Genomic DNA, 22,055 nt, shown 5'->3' with positions numbered 1-22,055 from the left:
TCATCCTAAACCTGTGCTACTGGGACGCTTCCTAGTGGGGGCAAGAGAAGTCCTCTGGCTGCCAGGGAAAGCGATCTCTGGTCTGCATCTTCCAAGGCACCCAGGTGAATTTTTAAGAAGCCTATTTTAAGCACAAGTTTCAGGAACTGTAAGAAGGCATACTTGGCTTAGCCACACTTGCAGGATTAAAATGTGCACCTAATTCTCCCAGCTATTAAATAAAAGGACTCCTACGTTAACACACAGGAGTGCATTTCATCTCTTTCAGACAGGGGAAATAAAGCGATCAACATAGCATTCATTTCTTCAGACACATTGCCGCAAACAAAACTAGAAAAAACTCAAGTCTCCCTACAGGTTAGGAACCCCACCACGCTATCTGGAGTCCACAGATACAATAATGGGGCAGGGAAGAAGAACCCTACACCTGCACACATAGCAAAATCCATCTTAACCAGCCAACAGTTAAGTGACATAATGGAGTTTCCCAGATGCGAGCTGCAGATCCCGCAGCGCAGAAACCACAGCCAAGGGAGGCTCTCCCTCGTCTCTCCTTCAACAGCTCCAAACCCAAGTAAGATTTCCCCATCACTACACAGAGGCAGAAAGAAACAAACAAAAGCACTGCTGCCTTGGTCAGTAAAAAGCAGGAGCACATTCACCTTCTAGCTGTGAAGATGAAAGAAAAATGAGGAAACCAACGGGGTAACCCTCCAAATCCCCTAAATTGAGTTAAGCAGAAGGAAAGAGATCAAACACCACGCTGTCAAAGCTCAGCGAGTAGACAAAACAGCACCTGAAGTTTAAGTGGTAATTTAAATTTATTACCTAGAAAGACCATTCACCAATTTGCAAAGTTCTTTTCAAGGTAGCTTTTGCAGTTGATAAAAGGTGAACTCAGATATCCCCCATTAACCTAACTGTGGGGTCAGCGCAGCTGTAAAGATCTCCTCTTTCAGCCAGATCATCTCCCAGGGACTGAGCTGCTCGGCGGTACTTTGATCACATCTCCCTGGGTACAAACAGCTCCGTGGCACTCCAACGGCCTTCAGTTTTCCAGCACGGGAGTCCACACATCCGATCTGTTTGAAATTTCACTTAACTATTTCTTTGAAAGCACCTTCCTGCACAGGTCATATAGCATTATTATTCAGCTTGCTGAGAGGAACAGATTTAAAAAGGAAAACAAAAAAGTTTCTTCCTTTCTCATAAGCAAATGCTTCTAACAGGAGTTAAGATGTGGTTGTCAGGTCAACACCTCCTACAATTAAGACAGGGCTGGAAAGCCTCAGTCCCATTCTGATGCAACTAATAAACATGCTACACCGGAGAGGCAGAAAGGGTCACATCTTTGCTGAGCCTGTGGTTCTGGGGGCAGAGGGAAGCCTAAGGAAAAAGACCTGTAATGCTGAAGTGCAGCACCAACAGGTGCTTTCAAATATATCAAGATCCTGAAACCATTTATGAGTTACAAGATCAAAGCGTCAACCAAAATAATTGGAACACGAGCACAGAGCTGAGGTCGGCCGGCTGAGCCTATGAATGGAGCTAAAACGCCTTGTTTATCTCAGCACGTGTGCGCGCACTAAGCCTGAAAGATACCCGAGCAGCCCACCCGCTCCTCGCTGTCAGGCCAGCTGAAAAAGCACGGACAAGACACAGCCAAGTGGGCGCGGATCCCGTCAGCGGTTCTCACTATAATGGGCAGATGAGTGGAAAAAGCAAGAAAGAAAACAACCTTGTTGGCACCATGCCCACACACACATCCCAGTGCAGTGGGGAAAAGAGGCCGGGGGCACATACCAGCCGCCTATCAGCTTTCTGGCCCAGGGAATGTGCAGATCTGGCAGATGCTGAAATACTGGTCATTCTCTGTCCTGAAAGCACCTTCCCAAACCCCTCCGCGAGCAGGGACCCTAGAGGCCTCTCTGCAGAGTTCCCTCGCCTCAAGAAGGCAGATGCTGACCACCACCGAGCAGCACCTCCCACCCCCGCCACAGGCACGAGCCCACCTTTCTTGAACTCCTCCAGCATGGCATCGAGCTTGGTGTCGTTGAAGACAAAGTGCAGTGGATGGTTGTAGAAGCGGGTGATGGTCTTGAGCGGAGTGCAGTCATCAGGGTCCACAAAAGCCAGGTCCTTAACGAAGAGAAGGTCCACGATGTTGGAGCGGTCACCCTCAAAAACGGGGATGCGGGTATAACCGCTCTCCATGATCTCAGACATGGTGTTGAAGTCGAGCACAGCCTCGGCAGCGATCATGAAGCAGTCTCGGAGGGGAGTCATCACGTCCTCCACAGTCTTGGTGCGCAGCTCCAGGGCTCCTTGGATAATGTTGAGTTCCTCCTTGACCAGATCGTTATAAGGGTCGGTGACGCGCAGCATCTCCAACAACTTCTCACGGTTATAGACCGTGCCGATCTCCTGGCCCAGGACACAGTCCAGCAGCTTGCTGACAGGGTAGGAGGCCGGGAAGGTCATCATCATGAAAAACTTGGTGAGGAAGATGGTGTTGGCGCCCACGGCCAGGCCGTGCCGAGAGCAAATGGCCTGCGGCACGATCTCGCCGAAGATGACGATACCAATGGTGGAAACCACCACGGCCACCAGCCCGGAGCCGGCGATGTCGTCCAGCAGAATGGTAAGCGTGGTGTTGACCAGGACGTTGCCCAGCAGCAGGGAGCAGAGCAGGTAGTTGCCCTGGCGGCGCACGGGCTCGATGCGCTTGGCGTAGTTTTTCTCCTTGTCCGTGCCACAGTTCTGCACGATGCGCAGCTCCATGGGGTCCAGGGCCATGAGGCCCAGGTTGAGGCCGCTGAACATGCCCGAGAGGCAGAGGAGGAGCGAGATGAAGATGACCTGCAGCCAGAAGGGCAGCAGGAACTTCTTCTCCTCGCCCACGATCATCTTGGTGTCCTCGCCGTCATGGTAGATCCAGGTGGTCTCGCCCCAGGGCGGGGGCCCGGCCGGCCCCTCGGCGCCCGCCAGCCCCCCGGCGGCACCGGGCCCCAGGGCGGCGGCGGCGGGGGCCGAGACGGAGGTGCACAGGTAGTAGGACTTGCTCTTCTCGGTCTTGCGCAGGGGCTTGATCTCGATCTCGATGATGCCCGAGGTGCGGCGGTTGAGCACGATGTGCGGCAGGATGATGATGTCCGAGGTGCGGATGCCGCAGCGCTGCGGGGCGCCGCCGCCGCCGCCCGCCGCCCCGCCGCCGCCCCCGCCGCGCCCCGCCGCCCCCGCCGCCGCTGCCCGCCCGCCCCGCCGCCGCTCGTGCTCCGTGAAGGCGATGCGCGACCAGGTCTCGTTGTTGATGTTCTGCCCGTAGACCCGCAGCTTCACCCGCGTCCGCTCGCTCACCCGCAGCGCGCCCCCCTCCATGAAGGAGACGTCGTCCGTGTCCTCCAGCCGCAGGCCGATGATCACCGTCTCCTCCGCCGCCGCCGCTGCCGAGGGGGGGACGACGGCGGCGGGCGGCGCGGCGGCGGCGGCAGCCGGGGGCCGCCGGCCCAGGCAGCCGCCGAGCAGCAGCAGCAGCACCACCCGCGCCCCCCGGCCGCCCCCCGCCATGTTCCCACCGGGCAGCGCGGCCATCTTTAGTCAGGGCTCGGCGCCGCCGCGGCCCCGCATCGCCGCGCGGCGCCTGCGGCGTGCCCCGGCTCCCCCGGCGGTGGCGGCGGCGGGCGCGGCGGCGGGCGAGGCGGCGGGCACAGCTGCCCGCGGGACCCGACAGGCGGCGACTGCCGGGCCGGGCCGAGCCGAGCGCCGCCTCAAGCCGCTGCCCTCCCCGCCCCTCCCCGCCCGCCTGGCCGGGGCGGGCCCGGCGCCGAGCGCCGCCAATCAGCGCCCGCCCCCCCCGCCGATGGCGGCCCGGCCCCGCCCCGCCGCCCGCCGCCGCCTCCCCAGCCCGGGGGGCGCGTGACTCCGGTGTGTACGCCAGGCGGGCGGGGGCGGGGCCGGCCGCGCGGCCACGGCCAATGGCGACGGCTCTCGCGGGCCGGCGGGGCGGAGCCTCGGAGGGGCGCGACCAATGGGGACGCGGGGCGGCCGGCGGGCCGGCGGCGGCGCGTGCGGCGCTCGGCGGGGCGGCTCGTGAGCCCCCGCGCCGCGGGCCGGGACGGGACGGACGGGACGGGACGGGACCGCTCCCCCTCCGCCTCCCCAGCCCGGCCCCGCTGCTGCTGCCCGCCGACCCGCAGCGCCGCTCGCCTCCCGCAGCGGCCCCGGTGCGCCGCCCCGCGTCCGTCCCCCCCACCCGTCCGCCGTCCCCCGGCCCGCCCTCCCGCCGCACCGGTCGGCGGTCGCGCAGCGCCCCCTGGCGGCCCCGGGAGGCGGGTATAACCACTCTCCATGATCCGGCAGCGGGGCCGGGGGGCTCCTCGGGGCTGCCCCATGCTCGGAGCCGCGTCCTCGGCACTGAGTCTGCTGGCGCCCGGGGGCGGCGGCTCTCCCGGCACTAGCCCTGCCCGCTCCCCGCTCCGCCCCGAGCCGCCGCCGGTGCGGTACGGTGGGTACGGTGCAATGATTAAAGATTCAGCCGTCGCTCTCCGGCCCTCGGGCATCCCCTGCCCCGCGCCCCGGCATTTCCTCGGTTTTGTCATTCCTGCGAGTGAAATTAAACACTAAATACTAAATATTAAACATTAAATACGGACGAGCCACGCTCCTCTCTCTCACCTCTGCCTTTTGCTCAGCCGCCCGGGGCACCTCCAGCCTCGTCGAATGAGATAAACCCCATGCCGAGACTCGGCATGAGCGGGGTTGGGGCTTTGGAGCTCCCACTGGGGACGTTCAAAGCCCCGCCAGGACATTCCACTGGTCCTTAGGGCGTGGATGCACCAAGCTCTGACTGGCCCCAGTTCAGGAAAAGACCTATATTTTAAGCGTGTGCTTATGTCCCACAGCCCCAAGAGCAGGGCTGTTTCCGAGGCCTCAGCTGCTGTGCTGCAATCCCAGCTGGGGCAAGAAACACCCCACGGCCCCACCATCATCACTCCTCTTTCCATTAGTGATGAGCGATATACAGCGCAGGGCAGTTTAGCATCTCAGACAGCCAGAGATGATGCCGTGGGAGCATCCAGTATAGCTCATGGTGGCTGAGATCACGTTTTGGGTTGAGGGTGACCCTTTAGGGAAGGTAAAACAGCCTCCCCTCCATTCAAGTGCTCGGAAAATGGAAGAGTAGAGGATTGCACAGGACAACCCAATACGGCGGGGAGAGGAGCACAGTGCTCTGGGGCCTGTAGCCACAAATCTTTCCTGACCCCAGACCTCATTCAGGTCACCCTGGGGGAGTCCCGCAGGTCTGCTCCCCCAGGGAGGTGACAAACGCCCCTGAGCCACTGTGACTCCCTGCTAACCACAGTGAGGTTAGACTCAGGAATCACTTCCCCTTCACTTTGGGGTGAATCAGAGCACCACAACTTTCGGCTCCTGCCCTCACAGCACTCTCCCTGCCTGCAGAGAGGGGACAGCAATGCTGCAGAGCTTCACACCAGGAGAAGGGAACTTGGCCCATCTCTACAATCATCAAAATACCCAGACCGGGGTGTTTGTTTCAGGGTTCCTCATGAGAGACGAGGCTGCAGGACCTCTTCTTTACATGGCTTGGGGGCTAAAACCCCCAGACTGTGCATGCATAACCAAAGCCAGGCAGACAAGACACCCCCACATCCACAGCCTGGTGAGGACCCTACTTTAATGCTCAAATTCCAAGTCAAGTCTTCTTAGCTGCTTCCTCCCAGAAATGCTGAGAATTTTTAAAAAATAGCGCTATGCAAATGCAGTGCCATTTAGCTGTGGCCTTTTTCCGTATGCATGTGAAAGGGGGACCTCGCTGTGGGTGACGCTCTCCCCAGGCAAGCTGCAAGGCCGCGGCAGGGTCTCATGCCTTTTTAATGAAGGGTTTGCAGGTAGGACCCCTGCTCCATCTGCTCTTCCGCTTACACTGGGAAGACTCTCTTTGATATCAGGAGATAATTGCTGCAAACCTCCCATAATGGGCTCTTTGGGGACTTTGAGAAAGCATAAGTATTTGAGGAAGAGAGCTATGTGGAGGCAGGGGATTAAACAGAATCTTGGTTGTGTTTTCAGCAGGTGCTTCCCAAGATCCCATCACTGATGTCCTTCCACATCATTTCAGAGCTCCTCTCACCTGCTGGGTCACAGCTGCCCCTGAGGCTGGTCTGCCAAGAAGCCCTACCTGATGTCAGCTAATACATGCCCTGTTGACTCCAGATAACACCAAGGATTATTTTTTTAAATCATGCTATAGCTCTAAACTCAACAACTTACAAATTTTTGAACACCCAATAGATCAGACTCATAGTCTCATCCAAAGCCAAAAGTACAGGCTGGCAAGGTGACATTACAGGAAACCATATTTTTGGGTGTTATTTATATGCTTAATCTCTAAATTGGGGATTAATCACTCCCCTATTTTGCTGATGACAGAGGGCAGGTTGAGCATTCTGGGCTGACATGTCTGTTTCTGGATTTTCTGTCACTGTGCAACAGTTGGGCATTACCTGACCGCTCATGCTTTTTATTCCAGATGTTCTGGAAATGCCTCCTTACCACCTGGACCCTCCTCAGTCACCATTACTGTTACTGCAGAGAGTCCTTGGCACTTGCCCATGTTTCTTTTTGAGCCCAAATATTTTAGTGTTTGCTTTTATCTTCCCCCATGCCACAGCAAGATGCTGGTTAAATGGCAGAGAGGGGAAATTTGATCCCTCCTGGAAAATCAGTGTGTGAGGAGGGGTGGAAATGGTCCCTCATGTCTAAGCTCAGCTGCTCACCCGAGAGCTCAGGCACAGCCTCCAGCCTTTCCCAAAGAGCCTCTGTGGACCAGGGGATGCAGGGTGCACAAGGGGTGGCAGGAGCTCAGCCCATCACCTCCCACTGCAGCCTCAAAGCCCTCGCTCCTCACCCGCTGCGGCACATGGCCGGCCGGGTTTCTGCTTTTCCAGAATCGCTGCATTTCCCTGCAAAACTCTGCAGGTGCGAGGTTTGCAAATGGCTCATGGTTTTCCCGCTAGATGGAGTCTGGGAAAAAAAGAAACTGCAGCAGCACTGCACAGCGAAAGGGAGAGGAATTCCCATCTCCTGGAATGGGCTGTGGGGGTGCGAGACAAGGCATGGAGAGCTGCACTTGGGGCATCCCCCATCCTGAATGCCAATAACAGGGACATCCCTCTGCACCCCATGTGCCACAGTGAGTTCCTCATGGAAAATCAGGGCTGGCCACGCTCCAAGGAGGTGACCAATCCTTCTCACCCACTGCCCTGGGGAGATGCTCGTTTACAACCACATTATTGAGCTGCTCACCCCACCCCTGGGAGATGGCACAGACTCTGCCTGGCTTCCTGCATGTAGAGGGTTAGCAGGGGGAGACCAAAAGAAGGAAAAAGCAACTGGGCTGCTTATTGCTGTGCCTCTCACTTCTCAGAAGCGTTTGTGTCTCGGCTGCGGGCTCCCCAAGACCTCAAACTGAAGCCAGGCTCATGCAGAGGGGTGCATGCTGCAGGGTTGGGCCCTGTGCAGTGCCAGGGCCTCCTTTCACACCCTGTTGTGCCACGCTGCCTCCTGCAAACATCCCCACTCTGCTCCGTGGGATCAACACAAGCACACAGCTGCTGCCAAACCCACGCCAGACCTGCCGTCCCATGTGCGGGGGCCCATGACCCCTTTCCTGCAGACACCATCCCCGTCTGCGTGTCCAAGACATGCAGCCACTGCCAGCCCCATAGTGCCAGACCCACAGGACGGCTGCCCGCCCTCACTGCAACCAGGCAGGACCTGCCCCACCAGCCCCAACAGGGAAGCACTGCACCCCATGGGCCCCGTGGTCCTGGGCACAAGCACACAGACTTCAAGCTCAGTCATTTATTTGCTCTGCAGTGGCGCTGGGGCCACCTCCTCCTGCCCCACTGGCATCCACCAGCGTGGGGGCATTGCTCACTGCTCAGCAGCACCCCGGGGGACCACCGGTGCCACCAGGACAGCAGGCAGGACCTGGGGCCACCAGCCACTCCAGCAGCTGGAAGGGATTGCAGATCTTCTCCTGGAGGGCAGAGAACATTCTGGGGCAGGATCAGGCCAGAAGGAAGCAAGTGGCATTTCCCCCTGACTCGCTCCCTGCCAGTGGGGCAGCCCAAGCAGACCTTCCATAGCTAACATGGGGGCAGCCCCTGGGTCATTCCAGCTGCTTTTCCCTGCCGCAAGGAGGAAGCCAAGAGTTTCTCTGGGACTTTGGCTCTGCTTTTATCTGAAAAATGTCTCCTGCTTGGAGAGGGACATAAGAATATCTCCCCCTCCCCACATACAAGGTTGTGTTTCAGGGACACACAGCTGCAAGGCATTATCTCTCTTGCCTGCGTCGCTGGAGGGACTACCAAAGAGAGGAGGAGAGAGGCTTCCAGCAGATAGAGGTGCTCTGCGCTGCGGGGTCAGGGTTGGCAGCCAGGGCCAAGCTCACATCAGCAGCTGGGAGAGCAGGAAGGAGCCATGGGGATGGGCCATCACGTCCCTGGGGCAGGCTGTCCCTAGCCATCTCCCCAGGGGAAGGATATCTCTCCTTGGGAAATCTCAGGCAGGTCCAGCTGTCAGCCTCAGCAGCCCTCATGGACATGTTGGGGGGGCAAGGGGCTCTCATGCCTGGTGGTTTGAGCAGACCCCCCTTTGGAGGGCTCCAACCCACACTGGGCTGCAGTTGTCCGAACTAAGGCACCAGGCACCACCCTCGGTGCCCCACGGGCTCCTGCCTGGCCCAGGGGATTTGGGTCTCTTGATGTCATGCCATAGCCCCTCCAAGACCCCAGGACAACTCTCATGGCAGGGAACACCCGTGTCCCCATCTCTGAACCCAGCCATGGAGCTGCCTGCTACCAACCTTCACCCCTGTGGAACAGCAGCCCTGCTGAGCAGCAGTGTTGGCCCCACCAGCTCGGATCAGGAACTTCTCTGAAAACCTGGAGCTCTGCAAGATTGCAGCCATCTCAGCATCCACGTCGACCACTTCTCCTTCCTGGGGGCAGGGGGACAGTCACAGGGCTGGGGTCCAGGATATGTGACCCAGGGACTCCAGCCACCCAGCCACAGGATAAGGGGAGCAAAAGCAGGGGAGCCAGCAGCCTGGCCCAAAACCTTGAGAAACACACACAACAACCAAGCAGCTGGCTTCAGACCCTCCTGTGAAGCCACCATGGATGTCCTATCTTCACCCCAGTGCAATGCATGGGTCTGACTCCCTTTCCCACCCCTGTTTGCACCTCCCCTGGTTTAGACAGCCCCTCTGCTCCCACCTACAACCCCCTATACCAAAGCTTACCCCCAAAATCACAAAGAACACTGCTGAGTAGCACTGCTTCATCAGCTCTACCCCACCCCTACAGACCAGGACTGCTTGGCATTCTGGGGAGCCCCAGCATGCCTCCCCCCACCTTGAAGGTGAAGTTGGCATCAAACACCAGCTCTCGCTCGTGCCCCACGATCCCGCCGTTGTAGATGACCTGTCCTGGCCCGGCCCGGCTGCTACCCAGTACCTTGAACAGGCGGAAAGTTGCGGAGACGAAGCGGCAGTCACCTGCAAGGGGGAGGTTTGTGGGTTGGGCACCAAGTGCTCAGGCTGGGAACTGGTAGAGACCGGGATCCCAGCACAGCACCCCATGGCTGCCTGGAGCCAACACTCCCTGGTCAGACCCTCACCAACGATGCCCTCCAGCTCCTTGTCGCCGATAGTGATGGGGCTGGAGGTGACCAGGCACGGGGGGCTGAACCCCACCTCCTCGGCAATGCTGTACAGGTCTCTCCAGTACAGGGCTCCAGCCAGGCACTCCCCTGCCACAAGACCGCAGACACAGTGATGCAGACAAAGGTCTGGTCCCCCATCCCATGTCATCCCCATCACGGAGCCCTACGCACCCCACAGCACCCTGTGTTTCCGAATGGTCTCGCTCAGGCGCTGGCTGGCGTAGACGTCACTGAAGTACATCTCTCCCCCAGGCTGGAAGGTAGCAAAGAGTGAAGGGAGACCCCAAGAAGCAATGGGACAAAAGGCGGGGGGAGAACTGGCCACCCCCCAGTGCTACCCTGCTAGACACCCTCTACAGAGGTGCCTTCCCCTGGCCCCATCCTGCATCCCCACCTTGCTGGATCCCATTTGCTGCATCCCAGTGGCACCCCAACTGCAGGGCCACCCCAACCCTGCTCCACGCCCACCATGGGCACCAGCCCCAACATTACCTTCAGCACACGGTAGGCCTCCCGCAGCACGGCCCTCTTGTCGGGGGCGAGGTTGATCACACAGTTGGAGCTGGGGAGGAGGAGACTGAGGTTCATTTCCACTCTCTCACATGCTCAGCACCACCGGCTGCTGGACATCCACTGGCTGCTGGCTCCCATTGCTTCATGCAGGATTTGGAGACATCAATTTGACCACAAGAAGGGCGGTTTGTATACTTCCAGGCTCTAGCCCAGACTCTGCCTTGGGATTTTCCCTTTCCTAAACACATGCTCCTGGAGTGGGTGACCCAGTGGGATGCCAACCTGGACCTGGGCAGCAGCAGGATCAGGGGTGGCAGTGCCCTGTGCAGTACTTACATGACAATATCGTAGCTCTCATCAGCCAGCCCGGCGTCACCCAGCTTCTCCATGTAGCCCTGGAGGAACTCCACGTTTGTCTTTCGGTAGCCAAACTTGTCCATGTGGTAGGCAATGTGCTTTTTTGCCACCTCGACCTGGGAGAAGGAAGAAAACAATGGTGGGGGGATGCTGAGGGGAAGATGGGAAGCCCCCAGCTCCACGCCATACCTGGCCCTCGGTCATGTCTATCCCAGTGACATGGCCCCGCTCTCCAACCAGCTGGCTCAGCAGGTAGCAGTCCCTGCCGCTGCCGCTGCCCAGGTCCAGGATCCGGCATGACTCCAGGCACTCAGGGATGACCAGACCACAGCCGTAGTACCTGGGGGGATGAGGAGCTGAGCCGGGCGGAGGTGCATCCACAGCACAGTGGCCCAGGGTGTTGCAGTTCACAGGGATGCAGCAGCGGAGGGGAGACCCTGGGGTTTACCTGGCTACCACCTCCTCATGGACGCGCTTCAAAGCATCTCTCACTGCCTTGGGAAGGGGCCTGGCCGAGGTGACACACGCATTGGTTTTCAGGTCCTCTGACTTCTGCAGCTCTTTGCCATAGTAATCCTGAGGTGGGAAGGACAGAGGCCACCAAACTACAGCAAGCTGTGCACCGGGGGCTTCCCATGCACCAAAACGTGGGGGCCATGCCTGCAGTCAGCTTGTACACACCCCCAGTGTCCTCCAGCACTGGTGCTCTCGTTTGCACCCAGCTAAAAATTAGGCTAACATCAAGTACCCCTTTGCCCCCTCCTCTCCAGCTCCCTTTGCTTGCATGCACAGACGTGTTTGCACAGTAGGGGATTTAATTCACATTTGCAGTAACTTTGCAGGCTGCAGCCATCATTTCCCCAGCCGAGAGGGACGCAGGGAACAAGGGCAAGGAAACATCGGGTTGCTCAACCCCCCCATCCCTGTGGGAAACGGGAGCAAAGCAGGCAACTGCACCTAATGTTTTTATCCAGGCCCCAAAACAAGCTTTGTCCTCAGACCCAGCAGGCATCCCGGCACAGCCTGGGCTCGGCCCACCCTGACCAGCCACCCCGACCCCCGCCAGCTCCCGCCCGCCCCCCTCACCTGCACCTCCCGGTGGATCTGCTCTCCGCAGGGGGTTGCCACTGCAACGGGAACGTGGAGCTGTTGCCTGACACCACAGCGATGGGTACGGCACCAGGCCCTCCGGAAGGCCCTGAACGTCCCCTCTTCCCCCAAATACAGGAGCACTTTTTGTGTGTGTGTCCCCGCCCCTGGCAGTACCCAGGGAGACACCCCAAATTTCCAGCCTAGTGGGATGCTCCTGGGGGTGCCTGACAACATTCCCCCCCCCCCCTCCCCAAACCCCCAGCCCCAGCTGCCCAGGAGAGATGAGCTCCCAAAAACTTCTCTGTAGGGGAAATCCCACCCCCACCCCAGCTTTGCAGAGAGCCCTCGGCCCCAGGGGTGCTCCCGGGGAGGCCCCAGAACCCCGCAACAGAGTCCCCAGGATGCCTTACTGCCTCCAGCTGCAGTGCCTCGGCTGGACTCTGCCCGGCCTGAGCCACGCTCCGCCCCGGCACCCTGCACCGCCCCGGCACCAGCTCCCGCCTGGCGCAGACACTGGGCACACAGCCCCCCAGCCTCCCCACAGGGCCCCAGGCATGGCAGGGGGAGCTGGCCCCACTTCCATGGGGGTCACGCTGCTGTGTGCCTGCACCCACGCCCCCAAAACCCCACCCTGCTACCTTCCCCCCGCCAAACAACTCTGCACCCCCATGGTGCAGCCCTGTCCCTGTTCACCCCAAATGCAGGGAGACCCGAGTTTAATGCCACAGGGATGCTCCAGCCCCTGCAGAGAACAGGACATTGGAAGGGATGAGCCATCTGCAAAGCCCCTGAAGCTGAAGCACGACAGGGGACAGTGTGGGGCAGAGACCCACCATCCCAGTCTTGCCCCTGCACAGGGACTACCAGCTACAGCATCCAGCACGGACTCTGCTGCAGTTTGGTGGTGTTCAGGGCAGCTTTTATTCCCAGCAAGTGAGACACAGCTTCTCCAGCAGCTCAAGAGAAACCCTCATTCCCAAAGTACATCTGCAAAGCTGGGCATCGGGACCCCTCCCCAAGGCAAAAATACCCGCCATGACCCCTGGGCTAATGATGGCACCTTCATGGGGATGCAGGAGCTGTGGTGCCACTAAGTGAAGCCCAAACAGGCAACAGCACCGGAGGGGATGGTGAAATCCAGCCCAGGACAAGGCTCTGCAGCACAGGAGCCAAACCCCAGCAGTGCTCCAACAGGAACGTGGCAGGCCAATGCCCACGCTCAGCCTGCCTTCTTGTATCAGCTGATGAAAAGCACACTCAGGCAGACAAGTGCTTCCCATGCACTCCAAGTGCTCCAGATAAGTGACTTACCAAAAACAAGACACAGTATTTATAGCCTGGGCCTGATGTCGCTCCCTGGGATGTGAAGAGGAGCCCGGTCACTAGTCCTCCAACACAGAGCAGTGCAGAACTGAGCACAGTGGCTCATGATGCTCTCCTGCCTGCATCCCAGCCAGGCCTCTGGATACCTTCCCAACCAGATAAAAACTCACACCACGGCCAAGGCTGCTTCACCAAGAGCTGGAGCAGCAGCTCAGGAAGAGGAATGCAGTTGAAGGCCAAGGCAGTGCAGATGGGTTGGCAAGGGGATGACGTTCCAAATTCTGGCAGAGTGGAAAATAAGATAACCTCCAAGCAGGAAGCTGGCCAAACCACGTCCAGCTGGACCAGTGACAGAGGTGTGTGCCCAGATTCCTGCTTCCAGGTGGCCTGGGATTGGCACCTCAGTCTACCAAAGCACTTCTCTCACCCCCCCAGACACTTACAACTCCCACTGATTAACGTGGCCTAAATAAACTGCTCTCTGTGCCATCTCTGTGTCTAAATACAGACCGGTGTCAAACGGCACCTGTATTTAAAACCCACAGCTTGATTTTATGCATTTCTTGCCAGGTGTGCTGGTGTGGGCTGAGCACCTCACACTACAGGGGAAGTAAGCGGACATGGGAATTGTTGCAGGGAGTAAAGTTTCAGGTAAATTCGTTTCAGCTAGGCGCTGGTGAGTAGGTGAGCATTCTGGAGCAGAGACATGGATGGAGACACGTGAGAGGTGTCCACACGCCCAGAAACACAGACTCTGCACATATCCCAGCTAACATCCAGCACCATCCAGACATAGGTCTGAACCTCAGGGTCTGGAGGGGAAAGGACGCTTCGCTGCCCTTGGTGCCAGTCGAGATGTCCTCGTGCCTTCAGCTATGCTTCATTTCAGCAAGTGACTCAGCTGGTCCTGTAGGTTTGACGACTGCTCGACGCTGGGGACCAAGAAGAGGTTCACAGTGAGATCTGCTCCCCAGACTGCGCTGTGCTGCCTGCACCCAAGGGACCAGAACAGCTCTAGCACTGACGCTATAGCAAAGAGAAATCCTGGGGTTCCCCAACCCACCTCCATGTCCCCACAAGGCAAACCTCATTTTGTGCACCTGTAAGCAGACAGCTCTGCTCTACACCACCCTCATCTCTGATCACAAACAACCTCACAGGCTCTATCACGTTAACGAAACAAATGGAAGTTTTGGTATAAATCATCCCTTCACTCAGATTTTCATCTCTTCACAGAACTGAAACACTGTCCTCCTGGGCCAGCATCTGCTTCAAACGCAGCTGCAAAAACCTTTTTACTCTGTTTTCCCCTCATCCTACTCCATCACTCTTCCCTTCCCATCAGCCCCCATACATGTCCCACACATCCTCCTGGCACTCCTTCAGCTGAGTACTCACTTCTTCTGAATTGCTTCTTGCCTAGATGAGGAGACAAAAAGAGCATTAGAAAAACAAAATCTCAGCAACAGGGTCCATGTTATGTTGAAGAAAAGTGATTTGATCAAGGGCTCAGGAAGCCAAAAGCCTGGTGTTTCTGGATTAAGTCCTGAGAGGACAGCAGCAGCTCTGGCTTCTCCCCTTTAGACCTAGATGCATCACACACTCTCACAGGAGACACTGTGCCTGGCAAACAGGAGGCAAAAACCTCAGCTCCCACCCCAAAATAGCCTGAGCTGTACCAGTGGAGCTGGAGAGGGCTGGAAGATCCCAGTTCCAGGGTCTGCTCAGCTTTGAGGAGCTGGGCAAGAGGGGTCGGTCTGAGTGGGCTTCAGGCAAAGTCTTTAAGTAGAACACAAAGGGATCAAGGGATCCATTCAGCTCCCCAGACAGAACGTGGTGTCCTCTACTTACTGGTACTGTAGATGAGTGGTTATTATGGCCATTTTCCTTAAACTCTGTGGAGAACAAGAAAAGAATGAATGTCCGATGGGAGTAGTTCAGCAGAATCACAGGACAAACTGTCCCAATGCCCCAGGGAGCTCCTCCAACACAGCCATCCCTGTACCACCGCACTGCCTCCAAAACACCCACACCAGTATCTGTCAGCAGTGGCACATTCCCCTCTTCTTTCCCAATGACAGGCACAGACACTAAGTGCCTTGTTTCAACCTATGGTCCCTTGAACTTTCTCGCAGAGATGGCACAGATTAAGGGCTGGCTTGGGCTGCAGGATGCTGGAAGGCCAGGAGCACACACAGGTTTGAAGAAGCACTAAATTATTCTGGCCACCAGCCCTGCTGCCTGAAATGCATTTCAGGGCTCCAGTAACACATCTGTGTATCTGTTCTTATAACCCTTCTCTCCTCCTGCCCACTAGAAACAGTGTTGCTCTACAGATAAACACAGCTTACATCTTCCGAGTGCAGGATGGCATCTTCTTGCATCACCATGTTTCTAGCAGCTTGACCCAGGAGCTAAAAGACAAATGCACAGACCAGACTGAGAGGCAGCAGCTCTGTGCTTCCCAAGACACTTGTGATGGCTGCTCAGCAGACCTGCACGCCCAGCTGACAGGCCAGGGGCCCAGGGTGACACGGTGTGATGCTCGTGGGGAGCCTGTGCCCCCTCCTCAGAGCACTCAGGATTAAGGAGAGCTTGAGGCATCGCTCCAGCCTGTCATTCTGGAGAGATGCCTTGAGGTAAAGGCAGCCTCCAGCCTCCCACCGCCTCCCCAGCGCTGTCAGAGGCACCCGGAGACCGGGGGTGCTGGCATGTGTAGCCCAAGAGCCTACGGCGGTGCCCCGCCGGCACGGCCATGCCGGCAGCCGGGGTCCCCCTGTCCCCGTCCCCTGCCCAGTCCCAAGGATGTCCCCTCCACCTCCCCGCCACGGACTACAGCTCCCAGCATCCCCTGCGCCTCCCACCGACTACAGCTCCCAGCATGCCCCGCGCCGCCCGCCCGCTCCCGGTGCCCCCGCTCAGCAGCCGCCGGGGCTCGGCCGGGCCGCAGCTCCCCGCCCGGCCGCCCCGCCCGGCCGCCGCCCCCGACAAGCACTGCCCGACGGGGAGGGGGGCGGCCGGGCCGGGTTGGACCAGATCGCCCGCCGCCCCCGGCTCCTCCCCGCAGGCCTCGCGGCCGCGCTGCATGCCGGGCCCTGTAGTCGGCCGTCTGGCGGCGCCCGCCGCTCACCTCGGCGCTGCGGGAGCCCTTCAGCACCTGCTTGGTGAGGGCAATCACGTCGGTGCCGCAGCTCGTCACCTTCTCGGTCAAGAGCCCCTTCACCGAGTGGCCGAAGCGCGCCTGGGCGTCCGCCGCGCCCCCCGCCGCCATCTTACCCTGCCCGTGCCCCGCCTCGCCCCGCCGGGCGCCGCTACGGCGAGCGCCGGGAGCCAGAAGAGTCGGGAAGGCGCAGGGCCCGCGGCGGGCGGGGGCAGTGCCGCGGAGGGGCCACCTCTGCTCGGGGCCGGTCCCCTCGGGGCTCTTGTCCCCCCGTGGCCTCCCCCAGGACTCGGATATCACCCCGCGCACGGACACCCCGAGGTCGCCTAGCACTGCCCAGTGCTGCCCGGGGCTCCCCAGTGCTGCCCGGGGCTGCCCAGTGCTGACCAGCGCTGACCAGCACTACCCAGTGCTGACCAGAGCTCATCAGGGCTCCTCAGCGCTGGCCGGTGCTTGCCCAGGGCTGCCAGGGGCTGCCCAGCACCCACTAGCACTGATCAGGACTGCCCAGCACTGCCAAGTGCTGCCTGTTGCTGCCCACCACCACCCAGGGCTGACACTCAGGGCTGACCAGGCCTTGCCCAGTGCTGCCCAGGGCTTCTCTGCACTCCCCAGTGCTTGTCCAGTGCTGCCCAGTGCCCCCAGCCCTGTGCTGCCCATCCCCTCCTGGGCACACTGAGGGTCTCCTGGGCTGGGGACAGCCCACAGTGCCCCACCAGTCCCCAGCTGTGCTCATGGCACCCAGAGGAGACCCTGAGGGCTCAGCTACCCCCACACCCCTCGCCCGTCACAGGGCCCTGGAGATGGAGCCCCAAGGATGGATCCAGCCCCGGGTGTTCCCTGGCTCGCAGCCCGCTGGATGCAGCTCCCCCACGGCCACCCAGTGGCGGCCATGGCCCCACTGCCCTCGCTCCTTGTCAGGTGCCCAGCTGCAGAGCTGGCCATGGGCCCAGTGCTCAGTTCTCCCCTTCCCCATCCCCCAGGAAGGAGGCGAGCCTGCCTCGGGGTCAAGGTGATGACCCCACAGCCGGTATAAAGGCCCCCTGCGCTGCCGCAGCCCCGCAGCCAGCCCTGCCATGCCGCTGCTGGGGGCCCTGCTGCTGGCCCTGGCCCTGCTCTGTGCCTGGGAGCTGGTGCGACGGCGAGCCACCTCGGGGACGGGGACAGGTTTGGGGCGCCCGCGGAGCCTGCCAGCCCTGCCGCTGGTGGGGAGCCTGCTGCAGCTGGCAGGGCATCCCCAGCTCCACCTGCGGCTCTGGCGTCTGCAGAGCCGCTACGGCAGCCTCTACGCCCTCTGGATGGGCTCCCACTACGTGGTGGTGGTCAACAGCTACCGGCACGCCAGGGAGGTGCTGCTGAAGAAGGGGAAGGCTTTCGCCGGACGGCCCCGCACCGTGAGTTGGCAGCAGGTTTTGGGGTGATGCACTCCCACTGCAGCATGGGGTGAAGCGGGGGGGATGCTCCCAAGAAAGGCACCGGCACCCGGCAGGGTCCATCTCCTCTCCCCATCCTGCCTGCAGCAAGGCAATGGCAGGGGCAGCCCCTCTCTGCCCTGGTCCCCAGGGTGAATCCTGCGCATCCTCCATCCCGAGGGTGCCAGTTCTCCCCTGGGGCTGGCTGCATCTTGAGGCATGGGGATGTGGGTTCAGGTACCACCAGGCTCCCTGCACCCCCTAGCATCTTGGGCACCCCAGCTCCTAACCCTGGCATCTGTCCCCAGACCTCTCCATCAGTTCTCCCCAGGGGAAAAAGCAAAGCTCATGGCCTGGGCTTTGTCTGCCAGCACTAACCACCAGCCCCCAGACCATCCCTAGGATGAGATGAGATGCTTATCCACCCCCCCAGAATCACCCCTCTCTGACACATGGTCCCTGGGGGGCTGCCCTGCAGCAGGGTGACCCCGGGGCTGCCTGTCCCACAGGTGACCACAGACCTGCTGTCCCGGGGGGGCAAGGACATCGCCTTTGCCAGCTACGGGCCCCTCTGGAAGTTCCAGCGCAAGCTGGTGCACACTGCCCTCTCCATGTTCGGGGAGGGCTCGCTCGCCCTCGAGAGGATCAGTAAGTGTTCCCCGCCAGTCCCCAGGCTCCCTCCCATCTCTGCCTCCCTCCCGCACTTGATCTGGGCTAGACTTTCCCCTTCTCTGTGCCCTGATCCTCTGGGAACAACGGGCAGACTCATTGGCTGAGCCCGATGCCCTGGCACACCACCCCAGCTTGTCTAGGAGGGGCTCAGTCCCTCTCCTTCCATCCCCAGTGCTTTACTGACACCTCTCCCCATGCATTTTCTGCCCTGAGCTTTGGCTCTCCTCACTTCCAGCTGGGGAAACTGAGGCATGGAGCCAGCTCCTGGCTCATCAGGCTCCCTGCTCCACCCAGGAGGAGCATCTAGCTACACACGGGGACTTCCCTGCACATCTCCATCCTCTCCGTCCCTCCCCAGCACCCAGCACCATCCCTTCTGCCCATCCCAGCCCCTCGGGGCTCAGCCCTGGCTGGGAGGTGCTCTCTGCAGGCTGCACACCCTGAATAAGTGGGGGACCCTTCCTTCCAGCCCCTCACCTGCCCCCTCCACCCCCTCGGCTTCATCATCACACCCTCGCCTGCCTCTCCCCTCCACCTCAGTCTGCCGGGAGGCTGCATCCCTGTGCGAGACACTCAGCGCTGCGCAGGATATGGCCCTGGACATGGCCCCCGAGCTCACACGGGCTGTCACCAACGTGGTCTGCTCCCTCTGCTTCAACTCCTCATACCGGCGCGGGGACCCCGAGTTCGAGGCCATGCTGGAGTACAGCCAGGGTATCGTGGACACTGTGGCCAAGGAGAGCTTGGTGGACATCTTCCCCTGGCTCCAGGTGAGCAGGGACACGGGGACTGCCTGTTCCTCTCACCTTGGATGAGAGGAAGGACCTGGGATGTGTCCTGCGGGAGGGAGCTACCTGAGACCCCAGGGTTAGTTGTGTCCCTGCCCTGGTGTCCCACAAGAGCCAGGACCCTGGTAGGCACAGAGCAACTGCCTGGGGGCCTGCAGAAGCTGGGCTGAGCTGGAGCCCCTCGCTGTAATGGGGCTTTTCTCCCCCAGATCTTCCCCAACAAGGATCTGGCCCTGCTGAAGAGATGCCTCAAGGTCCGGGACCAGCTGCTCCAGCAGAAGTTCACCGAACACAAGGTGCCAACGGGGCCAGGACAGGGAGATGCTGGGGAGTTGCGGGGTGCTGGATCTCGAGTGGAGGGGACTGTGCCCAGGACAGCCTGGCTCACACGTGTCCCCTGGCAGGAAGCCTTCTGCAGGGACGCCGTGAGGGACCTCATGGACGCCCTGCTGCAAGTGAGGCTCAGTGCGGAGAACAGCAGCCCCCCGGCACCAGGACTGGAGCTGACTGATGACCACCTCCTCATGACAGTGGGGGACATCTTCGGGGCTGGCGTGGAGACCACCACGACTGTGCTCAAATGGGCTGTGCTCTACCTGCTCCACCACCCTGAGGTAGGGTCTGCGCCCCACGTCGGGGGACCTGGGCTCCGTTTGGCACCAGGAACATTGTTGGGGGGCTTTGGGGGAGGCAGGTGCCAAGAGAGATGTCAGGCTTTGCAAATAAGCAGGATCAGACTGTGGGCATTTTACTTCTGCCCTGCACAACCTGTGAGGACATGCTGGTGATGCTGGGTGTACCCCACTGCCATGGGGAGCCCCTGCACACAGGGCACACCCCTTCCTGCACTCCCACCCCAGCCCTTGCTCTGCTCCCAGGTCCAGAGGAAGATCCAGGAGGAGATGGACCAGAAAATTGGCCTGGCACGTCACCCCCACCTCAGCGACCGCCCGCTGCTGCCCTACCTGGAGGCCACCATCAGCGAAGTGCTGCGCATCCGGCCCGTGTCCCCCCTGCTCATCCCACACGTGTCCCTTGCTGACACCAGGTGAGACCCCCAGGACACAGCCGGGACGCGGGCAGAGACTGTGGGAGGGAGCAACCATCTCACTCTGTGTTTATCTTGCAGCATTGGGGAATATTCCATCCCCAAGGGCGCCAGGGTCATCATCAACCTCTGGTCCGTGCACCATGATGAGAAGGAGTGGGACAAGCCCGAGGAGTTCAACCCCGGTGAGTTGGGTGCTCCCCGTCCTCCCGGGGGACAGGGGATGGCAGGGTGGGCGCAGCGGGAGAGGCTGAGCCTGGGAGAGGCTTGGTGGTGGGAGGTCGGATCCTGCTCCCCGCTGGCTGGGACATTTGCACCGTCTCTGCTCTTGCAGTTCACTAGGGAGGGACACACCTGTGATGAACTTGGACAGGTCTCAGGCAGAAGGGACCGATCCCTGCCACCGTCAATGGTGCCCCTTCCCCTTGCAGGCCGCTTCCTGGATGAGCAGGGCCAGCACATCCACTCGCCCTCGCCCAGCTACCTTCCCTTTGGAGCCGGGATCCGCGTCTGCCTGGGTGAAGTCCTGGCCAAGATGGAGCTCTTCCTCTTCCTGGCCTGGGTGCTGCAGAGGTTCACGCTCGAGTGCCCCCAGGACCAGCCCCTGCCCTCGCTGGAGGGCAAGTTTGGCGTCGTGCTGCAGGTGCAGAAGTTTCGGGTGAAGGCCAGGCTGCGGGATGCTTGGCGAGCCACCTCGTGATGGGGATGAGCCCTGGATCCCAGGCAGTGGTGGGGCAGGATGGGATGGGATGGGATCACAGAGACGCCTGCCCCATGGATGTAGGGTGGTCTGGATAAAGCTGTTCCCAATGCAGCCCGGCTCTGGCTGATTTTCGGGCAGGCGATGAAGGGGAGGGGGAGGTGGGGGTGTGCCTGAGATGTATGGTGGCCCCACAACTTTATGTGAGCGCTGGGCTGAGCTGGGAGGCCACAGCCCCTCTGTGGGGCTGCTAACACAAACAGCCCCTTCGCCCCCCCAGGGGTGTGGGGTGGGAGGCCCATCCAGAGACAGCCACGAGCCATGGAGACCAGCCCCCCCCCCATAGCTGCTGGGGGAGAAGGGCTCACCCCAGCCAGGTAAGGGGGGAAAAGTGACCAGTGGGCACTGGGGGTTAGGGATGCCCAGGCTGTGCCCGATGGCTGTGACACCGGGTGGGTGACCCTGGCTGGCCCCTGCCTCGGTTTCCCCGCTGGGAGCAGGGAGAACGAACGTGATGTGGACTGAGAGCTGAGCCTGCCGTGGGGCAGGGAGAGCTCCCCCAGCCCTGCCATCCCCTGCCCCATCCCAGGACAGTGTGCCCCCGTCAGTGGGACAGGACAGGGTGCTCCCACCGGTGGGACCACCACCCGCTCCTTGCGGGGAAAAAAGAAGGAGACAGCTTGGAGGTTCCTGCAGTTTTAGCTCCCACCCAGCTTCCTCTCCCACAGTACACAGGCACACACGCTGCTGCCGGCACGTGCAGCGTATGCACACAGGTGCCTGCACACGTGTGTACTTAGAAGTGTGTGTATGTACACAAAAGCACAGGAGGGATGTATTTATGCCTGTCAACACATGTGCACATACGCACACATATGTGTATGCACACATGCACACATGTACACGTGCACACACGCAGCTGCTTGCAGACGGGACGTGAGCACCTTGTAGAGCCGCAGGGCTGTGCGACCCTGTCCCACCTGCGAGCCGCAGGCAGCCCCAGCTCCGGCCAAAAGCGGGGGCTCCTGTTGCTCAAGGACACAGCGGAGCACCCAGACCCTGCGGGCTGAGCTCAGCTGCAGCCCCCCAGGCTCAGCGCATGGGCACCACAGAGCCGGGGGCTGCTGACATTGGCTGTGCAGCAACGTGGCGTCTCCGCCAGCACCGTGTCCCGAGCACCGATGCTCGCTGGCTGGCTGGGTTATGGCCGTCACTTCAAGCAGCAGAACCTTCCCATTAA

General features: G+C 60.3%; 4 protein-coding genes across 4 annotated transcripts in view; 1 reads left to right on the top strand and 3 right to left on the bottom strand.

Annotated features, from left to right (window-relative positions):
- CNNM2 (cyclin and CBS domain divalent metal cation transport mediator 2) overlaps positions 1-3,591 on the bottom strand; it is a 128,033-nt gene extending 124,442 nt beyond the window's left edge. Inside the window, exon 1 of the mRNA XM_074875192.1 lies at positions 2,013-3,591. Within this exon, the coding sequence (XP_074731293.1) occupies positions 2,013-3,591 (1,579 nt within the window). The remainder of the gene's footprint in view (positions 1-2,012) is intronic.
- A 4,278-nt stretch (positions 3,592-7,869) lies between these two features.
- Positions 7,870-12,126, bottom strand: AS3MT (arsenite methyltransferase). The gene is made up of 11 exons (XM_074874039.1): positions 12,123-12,126; positions 11,707-11,747; positions 11,069-11,196; positions 10,810-10,960; positions 10,600-10,736; positions 10,243-10,312; positions 9,922-10,003; positions 9,706-9,837; positions 9,441-9,583; positions 8,891-9,025; positions 7,870-8,062 (listed from the first exon to the last, which is right to left on the bottom strand). Coding segments are annotated over exons 1-11 (1,119 nt in total). The 5' UTR covers positions 12,124-12,126; the 3' UTR covers positions 7,870-7,963.
- Positions 12,127-12,615: 489 nt separating this feature from the next.
- On the bottom strand, positions 12,616-16,328 carry BORCS7 (BLOC-1 related complex subunit 7). The gene is made up of 5 exons (XM_074875191.1): positions 16,166-16,328; positions 15,387-15,449; positions 14,887-14,930; positions 14,434-14,454; positions 12,616-13,967 (listed from the first exon to the last, which is right to left on the bottom strand). Exons 1-5 carry the CDS (start codon positions 16,304-16,306, stop codon positions 13,916-13,918), a joined length of 321 nt encoding a protein of 106 aa, XP_074731292.1. The 5' UTR covers positions 16,307-16,328; the 3' UTR covers positions 12,616-13,915.
- An 852-nt stretch (positions 16,329-17,180) lies between these two features.
- On the top strand, positions 17,181-20,815 carry CYP17A1 (cytochrome P450 family 17 subfamily A member 1). Its single transcript, XM_074874038.1, has 8 exons — positions 17,181-17,589; positions 18,117-18,255; positions 18,820-19,049; positions 19,277-19,363; positions 19,472-19,681; positions 19,946-20,115; positions 20,197-20,300; positions 20,547-20,815. Exons 1-8 carry the CDS (start codon positions 17,272-17,274, stop codon positions 20,813-20,815), a joined length of 1,527 nt encoding a protein of 508 aa, XP_074730139.1. The 5' UTR covers positions 17,181-17,271.
- Positions 20,816-22,055: the final 1,240 nt, after the last annotated feature.

This window comes from Strix uralensis, chromosome 7, assembly GCF_047716275.1.
Source record: "Strix uralensis isolate ZFMK-TIS-50842 chromosome 7, bStrUra1, whole genome shotgun sequence".
Lineage (NCBI taxonomy): Eukaryota > Metazoa > Chordata > Aves > Strigiformes > Strigidae > Strix > Strix uralensis.
This window is presented reverse-complemented; position numbering and strand designations above follow the sequence as displayed.